Raw genomic sequence first — 23,323 nt, 5'->3', positions numbered from 1 at the left:
AGAAAACGATTGGAAGTTGCTGGAATGGCCAGCATACAGTCCAGATCTGAATCCTATTGAAAATATATGGGTAAATTTGAAGCAACGATTACGAAAACAGACAGTTTCTTGATAAAATTTTTACGAAAAATTATGAAATTTGGACTGAAATTGACGCAGACGTCGTGAGAAACCTGTATGAAAACTATACAAACCGTCTACTAGACGTTTAAAAAGCTAAAGGTGTAATGACGCGTTATTAGAGAACAGATTTGAACCCAAAATGTTATATTATTTGATGTTTGTATTGCTTTTTAAAAAAATTTTAGGTGTACGTAGTTATTTGGTACCATAGTGTATCATAAAACAATGGACTAATTAATAAAATTAGGCGGAAAGATTTTGGAAACGATTTTGGGAGAGAAAACAAACTTAGTTTTCAGTTTGAGCGAAAGACAAAGTTAAGAAAAAAAATTATTTGAGCCAAGTATTCGAAAAATAGATTCAGTAATAGGCCTTCGCACGTTCTTCCGACCCCACTCATCCTCATTTTTGACTTAATTGTCTGCCAAATGAAGAAGATATAGGAGCTTTTCATAAATTGCTGAGAAATCAATTGGCGTTTGAGAAAAAATTTTTTACAAGCTGTTCGAAAATAATTAGTGGTTGAGTAACAAAATGTTTAAAACAGACGCTGCTAAATGCAAAAAACAATTATATGCAACATTATAGGGCCGAAAAAACGCCATGAAAAAAGACAACAAACAGAGCCACGAATAAAGCGCAATTTCAAAATCTCAAGAATTAAAGTGGTTAATGTACAATAATTAAATAGGTGCTGTCATTGATGAAAATGAGTAACAACTTTACTTAACGAAAGAAAAATGACCATGATAAAAATAAGATAAAATTCTGGGAAACGGATAAACTGAAAAACTATTAGTGATTAATTGAATTCATTAAATGGTTTCCTTTTTAAGTCAATGGGAATCTAAAGACACCCCTTTTATTCATCAAAATTAGTCATATAACAGAAAATAGAACCACATATACTGGTAAAAATCAAACCTTATTTAAGACACAAAAAGAAAAAGTGACAGACCCTTGAAAACGAAAAAAGTATTTACTCATAAAATGTTATATGCTGCATTTGGAAAGCATAAGTTGCTTAAGTTGCACATACTGATTACACTTATCCAAAGAATCACAAATATGAAGAAAATACCGGAAGTAAATTTTTTAAAATAAAACTCCTTGTGTCAAAGTCAATAAAAATCCTTTGACTCAAGAAGAATTTTAGATCAAGAAGCGTAGAAGAAGAACAACAACAATTTTAGGCAAAAACCAACCATAAATTTCAAAGAAAAAATGCGAGAAAAAGTGTCGAAGCCAATAGAACTATAAAGTGTCCACTGATAATTTTATATTTGCTTAATTGGGCTAATTTTGAACGCCAATAGGCCTTTTATTATCATGATTACGGGACAAGACTATAAAGGGAACTTTTCATAATTCTACGATAATTTCAAAAATTTATTGAAAGAAAAATCAGCATTCGGTATCTACTCAAAGCATTAGATATATCAACTTACTCCATTTTTCAGCAACTAATTGAACTTTTGATTAATGAAACAAAGTCATCGACTCCGGAAATAGCAACAAATGCAGGCAAAATTCAAAAATTCATTTAGATAATTACGAAAACGTGGAGTCAAAAGAGATTTTTCATTGTTGGAAGCTTGATATGAAAATTTACTCGTTTGTAGATGACTCGAAAAATGCAAAATTTTTTAAAGATTTTAAACAGAATAAAATTTCAACTCTCTGTAAAAAACCACGCTCAGACCGAAATAAGACTTTTTTCCTGCTTGTCTAATTAAAATTCTTTTTCGCTCAAAATCATTGCGTTATACATAATTTCAAACAAGAATTTGGTACAGGAAAGTTTAAATTGTACAAAATGGACGCTAAAAGCGATGAAAATCACGTCAATTATCGACAATTTAAACTTTGAAAGCTCCTCGATAAAAACAAAGTTCATAACAAATATAATGAAATAGTCACAAAAATGATTCTTGGATTTATAGCCTTTGGGTGCATTCACAATAAAATTGCTAGGAATGTCAGTCAATACCGTTTATTTAAATAAGAAGTGATCTGATGCAAATTTATTGTTTTCACCGATTTCACTGCAAATGATACACAAGAGTTTGTGTGACAAAATTGAAAGTGTTCGACAATAACTTGGCGATAATATATTGATTTCAATTTTAACCGATAGATCAATTTTTGGATATCTTTGTATATATAGATATATCTACCAAAGTTTTTGGCATATATTCGCAGACATTTGTGAGACTCCGTGGCACGTGACTGACGATGAAAACACAGGTGAGGCATTACTGGAACAATTCAACCCTCCTTGGAGGGCAGAGTACTTCGCCATGCAGAACAAAGGGGGCGAGTTTTCCTGCTTCAGACGGAGGACAGTGGTCAGTGTCACCGATTCTCAGATAAACATAAAAAATTTCCTTTCACGGGGATATAAACTAAAACAAAACTAAATCGATTCTCAGATAAACATAATAAAATTGTTTTCAGGGGAATATAAGCTGAAACTATGTTAATCTTCACAAATATATGGAAAATTTCGTTTCACAAATATGGCTTGGAAGATCATCATTTTTTAGTCCGTAAATCACGTTTGGACGAGTTTTTTTTAAAAAAATTTCAAGCGCCATAATTTCCATTATCCTCTTGCAGCTGAAAATCCGCTTATTAAAACTCTTGAAACAGCAGAACTGTTATTGTTTTATTAGAAAAAGAAATAAAATTATTTTTATTGCTTTTCGTCATGGACGTAGATAAAATCTGAGCAGATTATCTGATTTTAACTGCTCACAACTCTGTAACTTATTAATCTCAGCTTTTAAAATTTTCATATGCTTAAATTTATTTTTTTAAAAAACTTTTCTCACCTTAGACGAGCTTAGAAAAATTGAAAGCTATAAACCTACCAATACTTGAAGTAAATTTCTGATTCTTTTTCCAGGGTAATTCGCACCAATGGAGCTACGGCAATTCCTATTGTGATCAGAACCTGAACCACTTCTTCTGTGTCAGTCAGGCTACCCTCTCCCAACCGATACAGAATGACATCTACAATGCATTTGTCAACCACTACATCTCATATGCTATCAATTCAGGTCTGTATCATTTATGAGCCGGTGACAATTATGAGATAAAATGTTTTTTTTTTGAAAAAAATAAATTAATGCCGTATTGGCCACTTTTTGATAAAAAAATAAAAAAGACTTTTGGTGTAGCTGATAAACGCAGAAGTTGGAGTTAAAAGATCCAGTCGAATGACTTGGAGGATTTTTGTGACCCCCAAAGCTTCAAGTTTTTCATTATATAAGTTTTGTAGGATCAAACTTAAACTATAGGAATTTGATGCTGTAACTATTATTTTAATAATAAGGACACATTAAAGTTTACTTTTATAGTTGAGACAAGGATATTAAGGAAACATCAAATCACGTTTTGAGGGATTAAAACATTATGGGGTTAATTCTATACAGAGCCAGTACTGGTAATACTCACATCCAATGTTAAAATATAGGCTATAACACACACTGCATATTTAAATGAATTTAAAACTATGTCAATTTGCATTCGAGAGTGTAGGGCGGACTTTGAATTTACAAAATGCAAAATATACCGACAACTCTTTGAAGGAAATCTTTGGTTTCGCAGTTTGGTCCAATTTAGCAAAATAATACACTGTGGTACCAAAAAGCTACCTACCCACAAAGGATTCTTAAAAATTGCCAGAAACATCAAATAAGAAACATTTGGAGTTCAAATCAATTCTTTAGCTGTGTGTTGTTACGGTTTTTGCCTTTTAACATCCAGTTCACGTTTTGTATAATTTTTACACAATTTTCTCATAGTATCTGAGTCACGTTCCCATCAAAATTGCTAAATTAAAATTTGAGTCAAAATGCACCTTCTAAATAGGTCCCGCTCCTTTTCGTTGAAAAAATGGCCAAAAATCATTGATTGATGAACAAGGCATTATCTTGTTTAAGAAAGATTTGAAAAAGCAAGTTTTCTTTTTAGTTTTTCACAATTTCTAATGAACAGTTTCGGTCATCTGGCTGTTTCGTAGCCCAAAAATTAAGTAATAGCTCTTTCGAACTTGAATTTTTTGTAATTCATTGTCAAGAATCATTTTTCCCTTTATGTGACAGACTTTTACAATTCCTTCGTTGTAGATGTCTTGAAGCTGTTAATTTCTTCGGTAACCTTTATTTGCATGCCTTAGCGTACTAGATATCGGTGTTAAGCTGAATAATTATATTCTGTCCATAAAAAATGGGCATTTAGAATTGTGTAGTAAAAGAACAAGTCACTTTTAAAAATTTTTTCTGTGTAATCGGGAAAAATGAGAATAAGATCTTGCAACTATTGCATAGTTTTGTCATGTCAAACATTTGGAGCAAAAATAGCTTCTGAAAAGCACAAATTTGCGCTGTACGCAGCTTTTCGGTAACATAGTGTGTTCGCAGGCCTTTAACTAGGTAGTTCTACAAGTTGATACCGGCTCTGCGGTGATATATAATATTTCTATCGAGTTCATAAAAAAACTTCGACAAAACATTATATAACCCAAGGTTCTAGCTTATCAACCTGAGTATATAAAATAATCGAGTGCATTTGTTACCTTAAATAATTGGGTAAAAATGTGGTAAGAAAAGGATTGTTGTAGTGTTAAAGTTCATATTTCAAGATCATTTGTCATCTTCTACTCCTTTTATTGCGAGATGAATTTTATTACTAACTGCGATCAACTGGTATGTCGATTGCTATTGTAATGGGCCAGTTTTAAAGGCACTGCAATGCAATATGAGGAATTTTTTGCGAGGCATTGTTTGAAAGCTTTGAGGGAAGGTACCTGGGTGATTTCGTCTACGGTATAATGTGCTCTTCGCCTTTGTTCAGTCTCAATTGTTGTCATTAGAATCAATCATGGCTAGTTCCCAACAATTTAATGGTTATATTTGATTTAGAAGTGAAACATTTTCGAAGTAGTTGTTTTTGATGAGAAAAAGTAAAGAAAAATTTTAATTGATGTTTTAGTATATTTTGTTTGATGCTAGTTATTAAAAGAGAAAATAACCTAGGCAGCAATCGCTAAAACTGGACAAGGCCATTCAGTTTGTCTATATTGATTATTTTAACAAAAAATCTCTTATTTCTGATTCTGTTCATTTAATTGACATTTAGAACTCAAAGTTATCACTCCAATTGGTTCTGATACTGTGGTTGCCTGAAGAAGTAGAGATCAAAAACCTATTTCAATGACCATTGTAATTGTTAAACGTATGAAGCTCTCTCAAATCAACTCGTATTTTTCAAACTAAATTTAATAGTTTTTATCTGCTCTCCACTCATTTATTCCTCCTCATACCCCTACAAAAAGTGATTTTTTGATAATTTGGAACAAGTCATGTGGCAATCAGAGTAGATTGCAGCCCCTCTTGTTACTAATTAGTTGCAGGGAAACTTTAATTTGATTTTTACAATTAATTATAAGCTTATTTTCCTCCAAACTCGGCAAAAAATGTACTTGTTAAACTGCAAGAGAATCATTATTCTGAGCAGCAAATAGTATGTTAGGCTCAGAATATAATCTCCTAATATAATATAATTTCCTTCTAATATAATTTCCTGCGTCAACATTGACATAAAGCTAATGAAAGGTTTTAGTGATTTAATCTTGGATTTTTAATTGCTTTATTTTTTCTATAAGTCAGGAAATGGATGAGTTAAAATACTTTATTAAAATTTTAAAATTTTTTTTGAGCGAGGTTTGAGATTCAAAATAACTTCTCTTCAAACTTCCCATATAATGTAGCTTGGTTTGACTTAATATAATTTGTTGACGTGATGATCTTAGTTAAGAGAATGTAAAACCATAGATTTTTTCGGTTACAAAAAATAATTTTAATCAATTTCTGCCGCAGTTTTTGATTGCTTTATCAGATATCACAATTTGCGTCTAAACTTACGATTTAGTCAATCTTTTTATTAAAAAAAAACGTTTTTTTTTTGCAGAAGTATAGCGAGTTTTGATCTTGATAAATGAAATGACAAGACACTGAATGTTGTTACATTGTGTTGCAGTTTTTTTGAATGTTGTAAATTAGAAATTTAGGAAAATTCTTTTTTTCTTTTATCATTTCAAAAGAAAACTTTTTTCTTTTCCTTCTTTTTGTGTTTTATCAATCTGCAATCTGCAAGTACTGACATTACTAGTATAAAAAAACTTGGAGAGAACAGGTTATGCTTTGCTGCGGTTGTGCTTCAATTAATTTTCTTTCATAGCTAAAAGAACATGAGTAATATTAAAAAAACTGAATTGAAAACTGTTTTATACAAAAACATTAGATCTCTGTCCAAAATATGTAATGAATTCAAATTAAATGTGAGCAAAGAACAGCAACCAGTAGTTTTACACATAAGGGAAACACGGTTAAAAAAACTGATAGAAAGGATTTGTTAAATCCTACAAATTATAATACGATAATAAGCGCAGAGAGGTAAAAAGAGGTAGTGGGGTTGGTATTTATGTAAAATGTAGAGCTAAAGCGAAATCCTTTGAAAATTGGAGAAAAACTCTGTCCAGGCTATCTCTGTGCTTATCAACAATAAAGATTTCGAAGCCGTTATAAGCTGCATTTACATCACCCTAGTTGCTCTAATGAGAAAACTGTTCATGCGTTGAGAAACTTTTTAGAAAAATTGTTGTGAAACCAGACATGAAACACATATTCTGTGGTGACTTCAACGTAAACTTTTTCAAAATGGAAGAAAATTCAAGCAACTGACATCCATCTTGCAAGCAAATAGACTAACACTGTTGGCACCTAATACTGCCACTCGGAAACAAAAACAACACGAAAATTACTTGACCTGTTTTTCACAAATTTCTGCCTGGTACATAATGTCAAAAAAATGCTGTGAGTGATCACTATTGAGTTGAATTGCAAATCCCGGAAACGGATGCAGGGGATATAATTAGAGAACCTGCAGTTTTCGCATTTGGTCATAACTGCAAAGCACCAGATTCATTAAAAAATTAAAACAATTGTTGAGACCTACGTTGAAAAAATTTAAGCAGACGGCTTAAAGTTTAAAAATTGCAGTTTTGTTCTAAAAGTGTTACAAGAATTCTTAAATAAAGAATTGGATCATGAGAACTCAATAAAAAAACATCAGTCAACAAGCCAAAAGAATTGGATAGACAATGAAAATCAAAACGCTGCTTCCGAGATAAATCACTTAAGACAATTGTACCTCGTAGAAAAAACTGATTAAAACAAAAAGAGGTATGATGAACATTCATAGTTAGTAAAAAAACTTGTAAGAACAAAAATGAGACAATTTTATCAAAAAACATAAGAATGCCAGCAGCGGTAGTAGAAAATTTTTTGAGATTGTAAGAAAGCTGTAGCGTAACCCAAGATCAACACAATCGTGAGTTTATGAAGCATACTCGGAAAGTTTGAATATTTTTTTTCCTGAATAGGTGAAAAATTGGCAGCTAATTTTGATAGTTTCTTAACAACAAGCTCAAGCTAAATATCATCCCAACACGTTTCTCTGTAAACAACAACATCTAAAATGATGACAATTCGCAGCCAGTTAAACAAAAGGCAGCATTGATGCATTTAATCCGAACATCTATTTTCTAAAAAGCGTTGCCTCCTCATTAGCATCTATACTATGCAAAATTTAAAACATATGCATGGAATTAGGGTACTTTTCGGAATGCTTAAAAATAGCGAAAATAATTCCAGTCTCCAAAGATGGAGATAAAACTGAACCACTAAAATACCGGCCAGAAATTTACCAGCCTTTAGAAAAATCTTAGAGAAAACCTTATACAGCGAAATTGTTTCTTTCGTGAACAATGAAAATGTCCTAACCAAAAAATAAGTTCGGCTACAGAGACCAAACAAGTACAATTGATGCACTCGTAGAACTTGCCAAGAACCTGAGATCAAACTGGATAAATCATACAGTGGGAACTACATGCACCTTCCTTGATCTTAAAAAAGCCGTTGACATCGTTGACAACCAAATTTTTTTTAAAAAAAAGTTCGAAAGGCGGAATAATTGGGCCTGTCCTAAAGTTACTACAATACTTTCCTAGTAATATATTGCAATTTACTCAAATCGGGATAAAATGTCAACAACATAGAATGTCAGATTTGGCGTATCCCAGGGCTCGATTTTGGAACTTTTGCTCTTTGTTATCTCTGTAAATGATTCTGGTTTTGCTACAACGCGACGCGGTACTATTTTGTATGCTGACGATACAGTGATTTACACCAAAAAAGGAACTGAAAACCGAAATTGATGAGCACGAAAATCTCTAGAAAGATCTGCAAATTGGCTATAAAAGAATCGCCTCACGTTGAAAGCTGATAAAACAAAAATATTTAGGTTTCAGAAAAAAATGGCCATCACTTAAACACTTAATAGATTGACAACACGGAAAGACACAATGTTGCAGTAAATGGATCTTTTGGTATCCTAGTTGACAAAGAGCTTTGTTTCGAACGACATGCTGAGTCAGTGGAATGAAAATTAACATCTTTCTGTTCCTTATTCTACCGATTGAGGAATTGTCTAAGAACAAGGCAGCTTCTAAGAGTTTATAAAACATGTGTGCAGCCAATTGCTCAGTATGGAGTTTTTATATATGGATGTGAAAAATACCAAAATTCTGAAACCACTAAGCATGACGATAACCAGAATTGCTCGATTTTTGACTTTCAAAATAAAGTATGAGTCTATAACAACAACCAGGAGAAAACTACTCATTTACTATGTATCAGATCTACACCTATTTGAATTTTTGAAAACAGCAACATAAAAATAAGGAACAAAAATTCAGTTTCATGTCTAGAAAATCTAATTTCCGAAGATGAGTTTCTTAAAATTTTGAATTGTCGAACCAGATTTAGGAAACTTTGTCTACTCAAAAACAAATATGATAGTTTTTCCATAAGAACTAAAATCAAGCAGCTGATAAACTGATTACTAGTATATTTTCCAAAATTAGTGAATAACATTCGTTCTAAATCAAACCCTGAAGTTAAAGATTACATCATAGACAATGTGAGTTACTATCTAAGTTTGATAATATGAATGAATTCTGTATTTTCTATGAGAGTGGTAATTTTCCTGTTTTTCTTGTCAGCAACTACCATAGTCATTTCTTTTCCGCTTGAGACACTTGAAATCAGGCTTTCATGGCCTAATAGTGATATCCCAGAGCGGTATTGATTTTGTCATGATGTAAACATACATAATTAATGTTTTTTTCTATTGACTTCTGGAAACAAGTTATCATTTTTATTATAAATTCTTTAGGACAAAGAGACTTACACAAAAAGAACCCTAAAAGTAAATTGAATCTGACCCAGATCGTTGATCCAAATTAACGAATGTGAATTTGCGTGTGAACAGATTTCATGAGTTCGGACCACGTGCATGGCTTCTACTACCTGGGCAGTGGACTGTATGGACTGTATCCTAGTGAGAAGATTGTTCAAATATTGGGTGTTAATGGTTGGTAACTTTTCACAACTTTCATTTTAATCAATGGAAATTAGTTCTCTTGTATTGATTAGAGGTTGAGCTCGGTTTGGTCTGATGCATTGATACAAACCATTGATGTCGGAGGAATTTATAATAGCCAGCTCTCTTTTCAGATAATCATTCCTGAGAATTGGCAAACAAAAATGAAATTCTGAATTTGATTTCAAACTTGTTCATTTTTTTTAGTAGCCTGGAAACTGTGATAAGCAGGACTGCATTATTACTCAGCAATTTCGAGTCTGAAATAGTTAACAGACGAAACCTTAGGAGATTTCAGTTAAGCTGGAAAATTTTTCATTCGTTAAACAATATATGCGAGGAATTTTGACTATTTGAGCATGATAGTCAAAACATAACTAATAAAAAATAACTAATAAAACTAACAGATAGCTATTATCTAGTAAAATAGTATAAACTTAACTATTTTGAACATAATATCAATGACGGTACACAAAATAAGGAAACACTGAGATAAATTTCACATAATTTTGCGAACTTCGCAGAAACAAATTTTAGGCTGAGTGCACTTATTTTTATCGGAAAACAGTTAAAAAAATTGATTCCTATTTTATTCCAAAAATTTCTACTTTGTAAATTGTGATGTCTTGAATTGACCCGTTATACAAAATGGAGTTTTGTAAGGAAACCGAAAAGTTCAATTTTGCATTAAAAAATCTGAAGGTAAAAAATTGAGAATTGTGAAATTATCAACGGTGGAGTTAAATTACCATTGAATCAGTTCTCGTTATTGCTTTGTCTCTTTGGGCAACAGCTTTTGCGTGCAGTTTTAAAATTATATTTGCCAAATGTTTGCGTTAAAATCATTTCTGTAAACTCTTCAGCGTCTTTGTGTGTTTAGACATTTTAATATCAGTTAGAAGTTAAAATCCTCAGAAGTTTAGCTTATAATTGTCCGTTAACCTTAATGTCAGTTATTTTTTTTTCAAAAATTCAATTGATATTGACTTCTGATGATTTTGAAAAATAACGAAAACCTTTCTTGTTTCTCACCACACATGAGATAATCTAACAATCGTAAAAACAAACAATAATGTCACTTTGTGTATAATTTGATGGTGTGGCTGTGTGTTTAGATCGAGAGTGTAGACGAGTGGCATCTGACGTGGTCAGTGACTCGAGTGTGAGTGAGTACCTGGGCAGATTCGAATTCACTCCGAATGTGTTCACAGTTGTTCTCAAGGACGATGAGGGAGACGAGTACTGTTATGATAGAGTGGTAAGTAAAGTATAACTTCATTTTACTAGTTTTATAGATAAACCTGATGATGTTGCAGCAGGTTACAAAAATACAAGATCTGTATCCAGGTTGAGGCCCCAGACTGAAATGACCTCTGATCAGACAACTCCCGACTGAAATGACATCTGATCAGACTTTCGTGCGCTTGAAATACATTTTGCGTTCAAATTGTGCTCAAAGCTATCTCTGATTAGACCGTCCGGGATTAAAACGTCCTCTGATCAAACTAGTTCCAGACTATTGTCCAGACATCGCTCGTTCAAATACCTCTGCATAAACCGATTCTAAATTTAAAAATTTTGTACTATATGAGCAGCATGTTCACATGTTTTACTATGTGGTACCTAAACTTTTATTGACATGGAACAGATTATTTAGATCATTAATATATTCGGATGTTGCTTTTTTCTCTAACATACCTTTCGAAATTTTAGGGTTACCCAATAAGTAACAGTTGGATGCTAAACGGTTCTTCGTGTTTGGACCCCGAGGCTCAGAAACACACACTCTGTGTGGTACAGAACCCAGCATCGTCTCTTGTCAAAATTGTCCAGGACGCACACGCAGCACGCAAAAGAGCAGTGTTAGTATCTTGTTTAAACTTTTACCTCTGTCTTTTCACGCCCCCATTATGTTTCAAAAATTTTTGTAATTCTGCAAACTCAAGCATCCTAACCTGCAAATAATTCCCATAAGGGGGATATGTTTCTATTTCCCCGGTGTGGAAAATTGTTACTGAAGGGGCTAAATTGTCTTCATTAGGTTCTCCATTTTTGTTTTTCAGCCTATCAAGGTTTTCGAAAATGGATTTTTCTGATCTATTAAAAGTTCAATAACTAACAAATGTCAGAGGGATTTAAGTGCAAACAAATGTAAATTGCTCATGCAATAAACCTAATTGATATATAATCATGAACTATACAGGATCAACTCGTTCAAGCAAAACTTTTTTATGCAAGCCTCGAGCAACGACAGGTCCTTGATCAACGCTTATCTTGCCAAACTTTTGCGAAATTCTCCCATGACTATAGATAACCATGCCACCGTTTTGAGCAACTCGTACAACATCTAGTGAGATATCAACTCTTTGCAAAATTCTTCCAAGATAAACATAATATTGATTTTAAATTATTTTCCGGTGACAGATTATCCAAAGGAACAATTTAAATTTCAGCTAACAACAAAATAATCAATAAATGCACCAGCAAAACAAAAAGTTTTCAATGTACAAAATTTGTTCTAATGATTCCATTGAGGATGCAGTCTATTTTGTGCATTGCTGTTCTATTTGCTGTTCCAAATATCACGATGACATATTACAAAACATATGAAATAAAAATTTAAAAAATGTTGTTAATAAGCATTTTTCGTAGCTTGCATTTGAAACCACCGGAGAATTACATTAATCTATATATTAATTCTAATTCGAAACAATTTTATCGAAGATAAACTGTAATTTTTATTAACACGTAATTAATATTCATAAAAGTGTTTTCACTGTGTTTTGGTTTAATATGCACTATGGAATTACATATTTCCACTAAAAGTGTTTGGTACAGAAAAACAATTATGCTTTCGCCATTTCTACGGTTGACCAGCAACTTAAATTAACAAATTTTCCTTAAAATGGCAGAAAATTGTTAAAAACAGTGAATTTTCAACTGGGAGTTTTCGTTACTTCCGTTTGATTTAGTTGCTACTTGAAAACGTCCTCAGGATAATTTTGACGCATTCAACTCAGTTTGCCTCTGCAAACGCTGCCGGTTCTTTGCATTTGCAAGAGTTTTACAATTTTTCATTGTCGATTTTTTATCTAAGCTCACATTCCACTTCTTGATGTTTTTTTACTTGGCTTCTAAGTTCCTACGTTTTTGTTTATCAAGACGCTCTTTTAGGTTGGCTGAGTTTGATTTTTCAGAAAAACCCAATCAAACAATGGTTTCAATATCTTTAGCAGAGACAAAAACTTATTTCGCTCGCGTTTATTATTTTCAATCTCCAATTGAAAATTTTCAGCCTCAAGACAAAATCGTTTTGTCGTCTTAATGATTTTTCTTCAGCGTTTGCAGGTTTTTCATTTTAGTTCTTTAAAATTGTTCTTCGTTGATGAAATTCAATAATTTTCAGAAAAAATTACCTGAAAAGCAACGGACAACGTATAATCTTCAGGCAAGCATGCAAAAGAAGAACGTAATTTTGCGTTTGGTTTACTTCATAATTTCCACCAAATGTTAGAGCATTTTTTCTTTTTGAGGCTTTTTTTTAGATTTTGTACAAATTGGAAGTAAATTGTGCAGACTGTTCAGGCATCTTTTAAGTGTATTTTTTAAAATTTTAATCACTAATTTGTTTGTTTGAACAAGAGGAAGCCATTTTGCGTTTTTACGTTTTTAGTGAATAAAATCTAAATAGAGAAAGAGAGAGAGAGAGAGAGAGAGAGAGAGAGAGAGACAGAGAGAGAGAGAGAGAGAGAGAGAGAGAGAGAGAGAGAGAGAGAGAGAGAGAGAGAGAGAGAAAGAGAGAGAGATAGAGAGGTAGAGACAAAATTTTTTGAAAAAAAGTTCAATAAAGGAAAAAAGTGTCGACCTTTATTAGACATGACATAACCTAAGCCTCAAGGATCCTGTGACTTTCAATGAAAAACCAAGAGATCTGTTCTCACGCCAAGCACTTGACACTCCGCAGAAATGGTTAACTGCGCTGTTTAGAAGTAGAACCTGAGATCAAGATATAGGAAAAATGACTCTCATATGACAAAAACTAGAAAGATGCCAAATAAATACTCTATCAATCTATTTGTTCCAATTTGGTGAAACTCAGTTTTTTTTCCTGAAAAAATTTTGAGAAAACAATAGTTTTATTTGTATGAAAACAACGTAAATTAAATTAAAAAAATCGTTGATCCTGTAAACAGTCCGTTGTTTGGGTGCTTGAAATCGTACTTCAGATTGGTATTCGAAGACTTCTTGCTTCTTCAAACTATTTATTTGTCATGATTTTCCACTTCAATTACCATCTCAATTTTATGGGTTTTTTTGTATCTGTTTTTCAATTTTCCAGTAGAACAGAGACGACACAGACATTTTTGTTGTATAAAATTCGTTTCGTCGTGTGGGCTTAGTTTTTACCCCAGACTCTGATAACTGCTCATAGTACATAGATTTTAATCGAGGTGATCGGATTTTTTTGTTCATAGAATCCTCTCTTGCAATGACTTCCTTGTTTTCCCAATAGTATATAAATTTACATATCTCAATTATTAGGTTTTTGTTCCTCCTTGTTCCGAAGCAATCTGACACTGTTATGCCTGCTTCTTCTATATAAACTCAGAAATATATTGAAAATTTAAACTGTCCCTATCGCTAGCTTTTTCAATCTTTGAGGGTCAAATGGTGATTGGACTATCTAAACACTGTTCTGTCGTGCAAACCGCTCTTCCGGGCTAAATTTTTCAGTCATATTCTTTTTATTGCCTGTCGAAATATCAATTTTTTCCTGCTCTGAAACTATTTTTTCTGCCATTTATCTCGTGGTTCAGTGATGTTAGCTGTGAACTCACTCTATTTTGTTCCTGAAATCGTTGATACCCTTCCGTCCCTTTTCAGGTGAAGATAATGAATGTCAAGGGGAAAAACGAATCACAGTTGTTCAAGAATCAATCAAAATACTGCATCTTCCTTGGAAAATAGTTTGTTTACTTTGGACTGCATGGATAAGAGAAACGTCTTTTTATAGATTTTAGTGGTTGTCGGTTTACTGGATATGCGCCAGAGATTTGATTTCGAGGCATGAATTCGCGGCATTCTAAGTTTTACACCTCAGCAGTTCTAACACGAAATACCACAGTACCCATGTATCTATAAATACCTAAGAAACATCATCTTAAATTTTCACTGAAATATCCCAGTTAAGCTAAGCGTAGGAGAGAATTCATAGTTCATAACTTAAGATCGACTGTTTATAGCTCTTTTTCTCAACTTTTTTTCATGATATCAATTAATTGGGCCGTTATCAAGTTGAAACTGTGGATTGTATGTCGTCAATGTTAGCATGGAATTTTTGATTTCGCCTGGAAAAAATCTGAAGATAATAGGTCCTAATCAACAGTCCGATAGTTCATAAACTAAAGGAGAAGTACTTTTTTTTTTAAAAAAAAGGAGCTGTTTTAATTATTGTTTTATTAGTTTTAGTTTTATTAAGTTTTATTGGTTTAGAGCTGCATTGTTCAACTGATCGATTGTTCAGCTGAACGAGTCAACTGTTTAAACTAAATGATGTAAAAAACTTCACTTCACTTTCCGATGGGTTCAATTGAACCCATCGGAAAGTGAAGTGAAGTTTTTTTACATCATGCAAGAATTCATAACTTGCAAGAATCTTGCAAGATTTTGAATTCATTTGGAAGGGTGTTTATTTTTTCTCAGAAATTAGCATTTCAGTTTCGAAAGTTATATGGATCTGAACAACTTAACCAAAACTTACTTTCAGTGCCATTTAACGAGCAAAAAATATTTCTAAATTACTGTTATGAATTTGTTCATTAGCTTCATTTATAACGAATTTCCACAATAAAAAATTTCAACAAAAGTGATATTGCATATTTTGGCTTTATAGGCTTCTTAAATTTAATTAATTTTGGTTTTCAAATTTCAGTTTCGAAAAAATATATAGCATCGTCTTCCAAGTGAATTCAAAATCTTGCAAGATTCTTGCAAGTTTTCAATTCGCGCTTTACCTATGAAGTAACCTCGCATTGGATGGGATTTTAGAGTTTTCTTCTGCAAAATGCTGGTTTTAATAGCTTTTGATTTATCTATGCCGGAAAAAAAGGTGTAAAAAATAGGAAATTAGAAGTGGCTGGTGGAAATCATTACTTCGAGAAATGGTGCTGTTGTGAAATCAATCATAAAAGTTTTCATCAAATAGGTTTATAGACATTATGATTAATCTGGGCTGTAATCGGTGAATTACACATTTTTTTTTATCATCTATTAGGCCGACTCGAAGAGGGACTGCTAGTCAGCATTTTTTAATGATAAAAGAACATAGGTTCAAAAGAAATGTGATTTCTGTTCAGGATATTTTTGATATTTCTCCAAATATTGGATCAAATTCATGTATGGCGACAAAACCTAAGCCCGCGAACGAAATGAGTTAACTCAAACCAAAGAACGGTTGTTAAGACTGCGTTCGACTTAAATGAACAATGTTTGTCTTCGAGGAGTTCAGTAGAACCAATTAATATCTTTTCTGCTTATGTGCCAATTTATTGGATGAATTTCAATTGCAACGCGAATCGAATATGGCATAATTATTTATGAAGATTGACTAGGTAATACTGTCTGCTCTGTAACTGGGGTGTATAAAAAAGTACGGTGCCTGGGTGGCAATAACGGAAAAGATCCCAAAGTTGATAAAAGTCAAATCTTGCAAGAGTCTGGTAAGATTCCACGCGATTTTGCAAGATCTTGCAAGGTAGCTGTCGGATATGCAAGAATCGTGCTAGATAAGCGTCGAACTCTTGCCAGACCTTTGCAAGATATGGGTCTGGAAAATCAGTCTTAGCTTGAGCTTGGGCCTTTTTAGCTTCTATCACGACTAGAGACGGTGGCTTACAGATGGCACCAAAACTTAAAACTGATCTAGCCGCCACAGAAGAAAAGCAATTACCCTAAAACGCCAAGACTAATGAGCGAATTTTGTTACACAGCAATTTTTGCAAAATTTTTCAGTAACAATGAAGCAAACAAAATTAAAAATGTCAAATCAGATCTAACTACAAATTTGATTTTGTCTTCAAATAGATCAGTTGATTCTTTTCAGACATTGGGATCTCAATTTTAGCTCACTGCGGAAGAGAAAATAATTTAAAAAACGTAAAAGGCAACCGAGATATATTAACGAAGCTTATTACATACCAGATTGAAATTTTTACTTTATTGCCTTGAGTCAAATTGTTTTTAAGATCTGTCACAATTGTCTAAATACACAGTTTATTTTGTTTTCTTTTAAATTTCCGAATTAGCTTTTTAGAATTTATGATATCTCGCTTGTAAATTTATGGCGATAAAATTTAAAGCTGACAATTATTCTTCATCATTTAAAGTCTCTAAAATAGTCAATTTAAAAGAAAAACCACTGGTACAAAAATACGTGTACTTTAAAGTACGGCGTATTTAGGATTAGGACAATATAAACTTCACATTTTTATTTGTATAGTATGTTAAAGATTAAATTTATGAAAAGTAAAAAGATTTTGAATCTTAAGGATTTTTGTTGCCCAAAATTGGCTTTATAATTTTTTGTAAAAAAAATTTTAGCTCGGTTACTCAAGTTGAAGCACTTTCCTCTCAAACATAACCCTAACTTTTTTGATTACAATCGACAAGATAAGCGTTTGCTCCCCGTAGAAGGATTATTTAAATACAATACCCCCATTGTCAGTTCCCTACCTACCCCACGAAGTTTACGGTACTGGATTTTCTCAAAAGTGCCATTACTCTGTGGAGGCCTGGACTTCTGAAAAGAACGTCTTCGGTCAATGTAACTCATAAAAAAATGTGACTCTACTTAATAGACGGTCCAGTTAATAAGTTTCTGCTTTCTAACTTCAGGTTCCACCAAATCAGTACCAACTCGGATTATGGCTTCATAAATTTTGGCAATGGCCTCTTCGGCATGTACCCTGAAATGAACATCAAACGTCTCAAGACCGTTCTTCGCCCCAATGGAAGTAAGCAGACAGTTTTCTGTTCCGACAGAACTAAGTGAGTTTGTGTGTGTGTGTGTGTGTGTGTGTGTGTGTGTGTGTGTGTGTGTGTGTGTGTGTGTGTGCGTGTGTGTATGTGTGTGTATGTGTGTCTGCGTGTGTGTGTGTGCGTGTATGAACGTGTGTGTGTGTGTGTGTGTGTGTGTGCCTGTGCGCGTATGTGTGTGTGCGTGTGTGTGTGTGTGTGTGTATGTGTGTGTGTGTGTGTTTGTGTGTGTGTGCGTGTGTGTGTATGTGTGTGTATGTGTGTCTGCGTGTGTGTGTGTGCGTGTATGAACGTGTGTGTGTGTGTGTGTGTGTGTGTGTGTGTGTGTGTGTGTGCCTGTGCGCGTATGTGTGTGTGCGTGTATGTGTGTGTGTGCATGTGCGTGTAAGTGTGTGTATGTGTGTCTGCGTGTGTGTGTGTGCGTGTGTGTGTGTGTGCGCGCGCGTGTGTGTGTGTGTGTGTGTGTGTGTGTGTGTGCGTATGTGTGTGTGCGAGTGTTTGTGTGTAGGGGGTATATGCTCAGCTGGTTTTGATATAGTGACATTGTGACACTAGCATCAGGACCAGTATGCAGTGAACGCAGTACTTGTTCCATTATTGTGCAAAAAAACTTTTGCCAATTGTCTACATTCGCAAGGGTTGCGCTACAAATATTGAATCAAATATTTATAACCTAAATGTTTTGTTTCCTTTTTATCTTAACAACATTTGCGGAACTTCATTTTTTAATTGATTATTAGAAACTATCAAAAAAAAGTATTTATTTGTTCATAGTTGCATCCAAAGTAATTTTCCAAAAGCAAATTTGAGCCAGTTTTTTATTTAAGTTGGTTATTTTTTTGACAGGTGATTGTTATCTTTTAAAAAAGATAAAAATTGTTTCCGCAAATGTTACAATTGCTGCATTTTTTTGATCAGAACTAAATTTTCCGAGTTTCAAATTGCTGAAAAAATTTACAGTTAATTAAACTAAAAAATGAAAAAACTGCAATTCAGTTTCTGTTGATCTAGTAACATCACAATTGAGGGAGTATTTTAAAATTTGCTTTTTCAAAAAGCTGCCTTTAATAACGAGGCAATTATTTGTCTATTTTTCATTACTTTTCTGTAAAAAATTCAAATTGAACAAATTCATTGTTTTTATTTGGTTAGCGCATTTAATTAGAAACTAAAGTGAAGCTATTATGGCACTAAAAGTTGACTTTTAACTGAATAAACGAATTTAGGACATGGAAAAAATTGAAAAATTGTTGTTTTTTAAGTCTTCTCAAATTTATTTGGCTAAGCCTCAAGTGACTGAAGTGGAAAACCAAAATTTGTTCGAGCTTTTGTTTTCCACAATTTGGTCTTTTTTGGTAATTTACATTTTATTCATCACTGCATTTTATTCATTGTTTGGTTTAAGGTGAAGTAATATCATACATCAGATTGAATTGTGTTATTTTGAGAGGTTGCTGAGAGTAATGTGTATATGGGTACCTCCGCAACATAGAGCCGCGATACGGAACCCATATACACATTACTCTGATTCCCTTTATATATCCACTACTCTATATTCACTTCTTTTATATTTTAAATCTATCATTTCTTGTCTCACTTAGTGCAAGCCACTAGTACAGAGTTAAGCTGGTAATTAACCATTATCAGACGGATAGTTCGGGTTCTATCCTCACTGACTCCAGTGAACGTATCCCAGATACTAGTATAAAACTAGTGAGACCGTGTAAAAAGCACGTAAAACCAACTTGCGAAAAAACTTGAACAAAAATTGAAAGAAATTTTAAAATAATAAAAATTTTCATATATCCCCAAATCAATATTTAATCAATCTCAAACTAAAACTTTCTGTCTCACTTGGTGTAGTGGTTAAATCATCGAGTCTAGTTCAGTTGCCTTAGCAAACGGAAGGTTTGGGGATCCTTCCTCACTGACCCCAGTGAACATCCCCCGACTCTGATGAAAAACTATAAAACTAAGTGAGATAAAAAAACCAAATTCCCAGTTCTTAAAAAGGATGATCCCTGCTGTGAGACTGTACATGGGACACACTGTGATGGGTATACAGTCAAAAACACTGAGATCGGTTGAAACACAGTGATTAGTGTTTTTCAGCATAACTAGTGAGACCGTGTAACAAGCACGTAAAACCAACTTGCGAAAAATGTTGTAACCACTTCGTGGATAACTTGAATAAAAAACCAGCTTAACTCTTTTATAAATTTTAATTTTTGCTATTGTTTTATAAAAATTAATTATCTGCGAAGCAGCTTCACTGGTAAAACCTAAATTCACCATTACTATCTCTAATACCTTTATCATCAAATGGATCTATAGCTAATTTATATTGTTCTTTAGTTTCTAAATGATGTTTATTATAGTTTAATATCAATAGTATAATTAGTTACATATTTAGTTTTACCTTCATATATTGCATTTTTATAATCTTCCAAATTAATCTGTTTTTTAATAGTAGCTTTAGTTATACCTTTTAACTTTTTCTCTTCTTCTCTTTTAACAGTATTGTAACAATATGCTTTAGCTTTAAGGAAACATGCTTCTATAATAGTATCATTAGGTAATTCATCCCTCATCTTACTTAACTCAATATTATGTAAAATATCTTTTATGTTATCCATTTCCTTTTCTATAGTACTATCTAATGGAATATTTATGTTTATAAATATACTATCTGTGTCTGTGTAATGATAACTACAATCTAACTCTTTCTCAAAGTAATCATATATAGCTTTATAAATGAATAGTTTAGCTCTTTCTAATATAACAAATCCAATATAATTAAACTTATCTAATTTAACATTACCTCTCGTTTTATGTACGGCTACTAAATCATCATCAGACTCTACAGAATATTTGAAACCAATATTTTCTACTAATTTAATATATCTATCTACATCATTAACTAACTCTACATCTTGTCTATTATATACATTCTCTATTGTTTTCCCATAGAACGCATTATCCATTAACTTAAAGAATACATCCCCAAATTTATCACACTTAGCTTTAGCTTCTTTTCTTTTCTGAATAAAAGAAAACTTCAAACCACTAGCTAAATACCAATCTAACATCTCACCATCAATTACATAATCGTTTTTATCCATTAACTTCAACATTAACTTCTCATTGGGTTTATATCCTTTCTTTTTATTTTCATTTTGATAGTCTGTAAACTGATTAATGTTAGCTTTTGTCTTTTCAGGAAAGAATGGATATTTCTTTGTTTTCTGTTTCAACTCATCATTATACTTTGTATCAATGGTATAGATGTATCCAGTATTAGAGCTAGATCTACTATATACTGTATCTGCTAAGCCTGTTTCTGGATCGAGAGTGTCACATACTTTGATCTCGACAGTAGGTAAAGCTTGAACCATAGCAGAAGCATACAATGAGTTCAAGTCTAAATACTTTAAATAATTCTCTTTCCCTGTATACTCAGGATCTATTTCTTTATTTTTAAATTTTACATGACAATCACCTAATACTGATGCTAACCCACCTCTAATACCATGTTGTATTGTATCATAAATATTAACTGTATTTTCTTTATAATATTTAAGTCTGACATTGGTATATTTCAACCAAAAACAACCAGGTTAACCCAGGAGTAGAATATGTGTAACATGGATCTATTTCATAATATTCTAAACACATAGCTCTAAATTTCTAAAATACATCAACTGATAACAATACATCTGTTTTAAGATACAACATCATATAATCCTTTATTGTCTCACATTTAGTATCTTTCCAACAATCAATATCTTGCTTTTATTCTTTATCTGTAATACCACTTTGTTTCAACTTAGAGTAGAATGCTTCCTTGGGTGGTAAAGTTGTTTCATGTAGTTTATCTATACTATCAAACCATTCATATGGGAATATACCTTTACTTCTTTCTAAGCCACATTTATTTAAAGTTATACATTCTTCATTACTCAATGTTTTACTTATAGCATCTAAGCTAAGTGGATGGAAGAACCTAAACATATCTAATGCTTTAGCATAACCCATATCAATACTAATATAAATCTCATCAGTTTTAGTTAATACTTTTAGTCTAACCTTCTTTTCTAGTTTAGTTATAAATAGATGATTATCATAATTAGAAGAATTAAATGCATACATTGGTACAAAATTATTCTTAGCTTGGAGGTTACATTTTTTGTGAGCATAACCTCTGAATTTACCATTTAGATGATCATGATTTCTAACGATGTCTTCACCCGAGTTCTCATTACAATAATAACATCTACTATATAACGGAGTAATAGTCTCTTCTTTCAATGGAATATTTATACTAAATATATCTTTTAAATAATTTATTATAATAATCTACTCTTTCTACAAACCAATCAACTACTTTATCACCACAGTTACATTCATACTTATCTTCTAGTATATCAGGATAGTCACTTTTTATATATAAACCACAAGCAATAGGAATGTGTTTACCATCTTTTATTATACATTCAAAATCATAATACATAGCAAATGGTACTCTGTTTTTATAATGGAACTTATCAAACTTTAGGTAATCATCTTTATGGAATGTTCTTCTTCCTACATGTTTCTGTGTATTACATAATTCTAAATGTTTATTTAATGCATCTTCTGTTCTAAATGATACATAACATTATAGACATGGATAACAGATATGTTTAGATGATTTTCTTAATAAGAATGATACATCTTTACATAGGAAGTAAAGATTATCCCAGTATAATATATTACACCCTTTAGGATCATTATTAATAATTAATACAGGATTAATAGTTTTATTTTTATTTAGATTAAACACATTAAATAATATTTTTTCTTTATTTAGTTCTTGTATTTTCTTTAAGTGATAATAATCATATGGGGGTGTAACTCCTATTGGTAATTTTATCTCATTAATATATTCTGGTTTTTTATTATTACTAACTCTACTGGGATTATGTGGCGCAGAATGTAGATAAGCAATTAGACACCATAGCAAACACTTGTTATCAGTATTATGTATGTTAAGTATATATCTAGATGTGAATGGTAACTCAGTATCACATCCACCACTTGGATAAAACCTATGAATATACATTGTCCTTTTAACAAATAGTTCTATCCTCCATCCAGATTGATTAATTTCTTGTTCCTGCATTCTTGTCTCTAGTTCCCCATTCAATAAATCCTAGTCATGTGCACCATTATATTGCCTAGTCATTAACCTAAAGGTGAACTCGTTTTCTTCTAACTTATCATCTGTAGGTTTTGTATACCTAACTACATCAAAGATGTTAAACTTAATATGGGGATGTATGTTATGCAATGACTCCAGTATATTCAAGAATTTAGGATCTTCATAATTACTAATAGTTATTATTATTTGATAATGCTTCATGTTATGATCTAATCCTAACTCATTAACTTTATCTCGCCACTTCCCATCATCAAGTTTTTTTCTGTTCAACATTTTCTCTATGTTCTTTTGATTCATTGTGTTCATTTTTATTGTTATATCTATTATTACATATATTGCAATATCCTTCAGTTATATTCTTATCTATATTCTTATCCTTATCCTTATCCTTTCCCTCTACATTATCTAGATGCATCTTTGTTTTTAAATGTTGGTCAACACTATATTGACTCAGAC

General features: G+C 32.4%; 1 protein-coding gene across 1 annotated transcript in view; it reads left to right on the top strand.

Annotated features, from left to right (window-relative positions):
• The window catches only part of LOC142342964 (uncharacterized), a 68,475-nt gene that overhangs the window by 9,061 nt on the left and 36,091 nt on the right, over positions 1-23,323 (top strand). The window contains exons 2-7 of the mRNA XM_075394644.1: positions 2,326-2,471; positions 3,032-3,185; positions 9,523-9,624; positions 10,749-10,891; positions 11,347-11,495; positions 17,527-17,645. Of these exons, the coding sequence (XP_075250759.1) occupies positions 2,326-2,471; positions 3,032-3,185; positions 9,523-9,624; positions 10,749-10,891; positions 11,347-11,495; positions 17,527-17,645 (813 nt within the window). The remainder of the gene's footprint in view (positions 1-2,325; positions 2,472-3,031; positions 3,186-9,522; positions 9,625-10,748; positions 10,892-11,346; positions 11,496-17,526; positions 17,646-23,323) is intronic.

This window comes from Convolutriloba macropyga, chromosome 7, assembly GCF_964194025.1.
Source record: "Convolutriloba macropyga chromosome 7, txConMacr16.3, whole genome shotgun sequence".
NCBI classification, from domain to species: Eukaryota; Metazoa; Xenacoelomorpha; order Acoela; family Convolutidae; genus Convolutriloba; species Convolutriloba macropyga.
The sequence above is the reverse complement of the archived record's forward strand: the minus strand, read 5'-3'. Positions and strand labels throughout refer to the sequence as shown.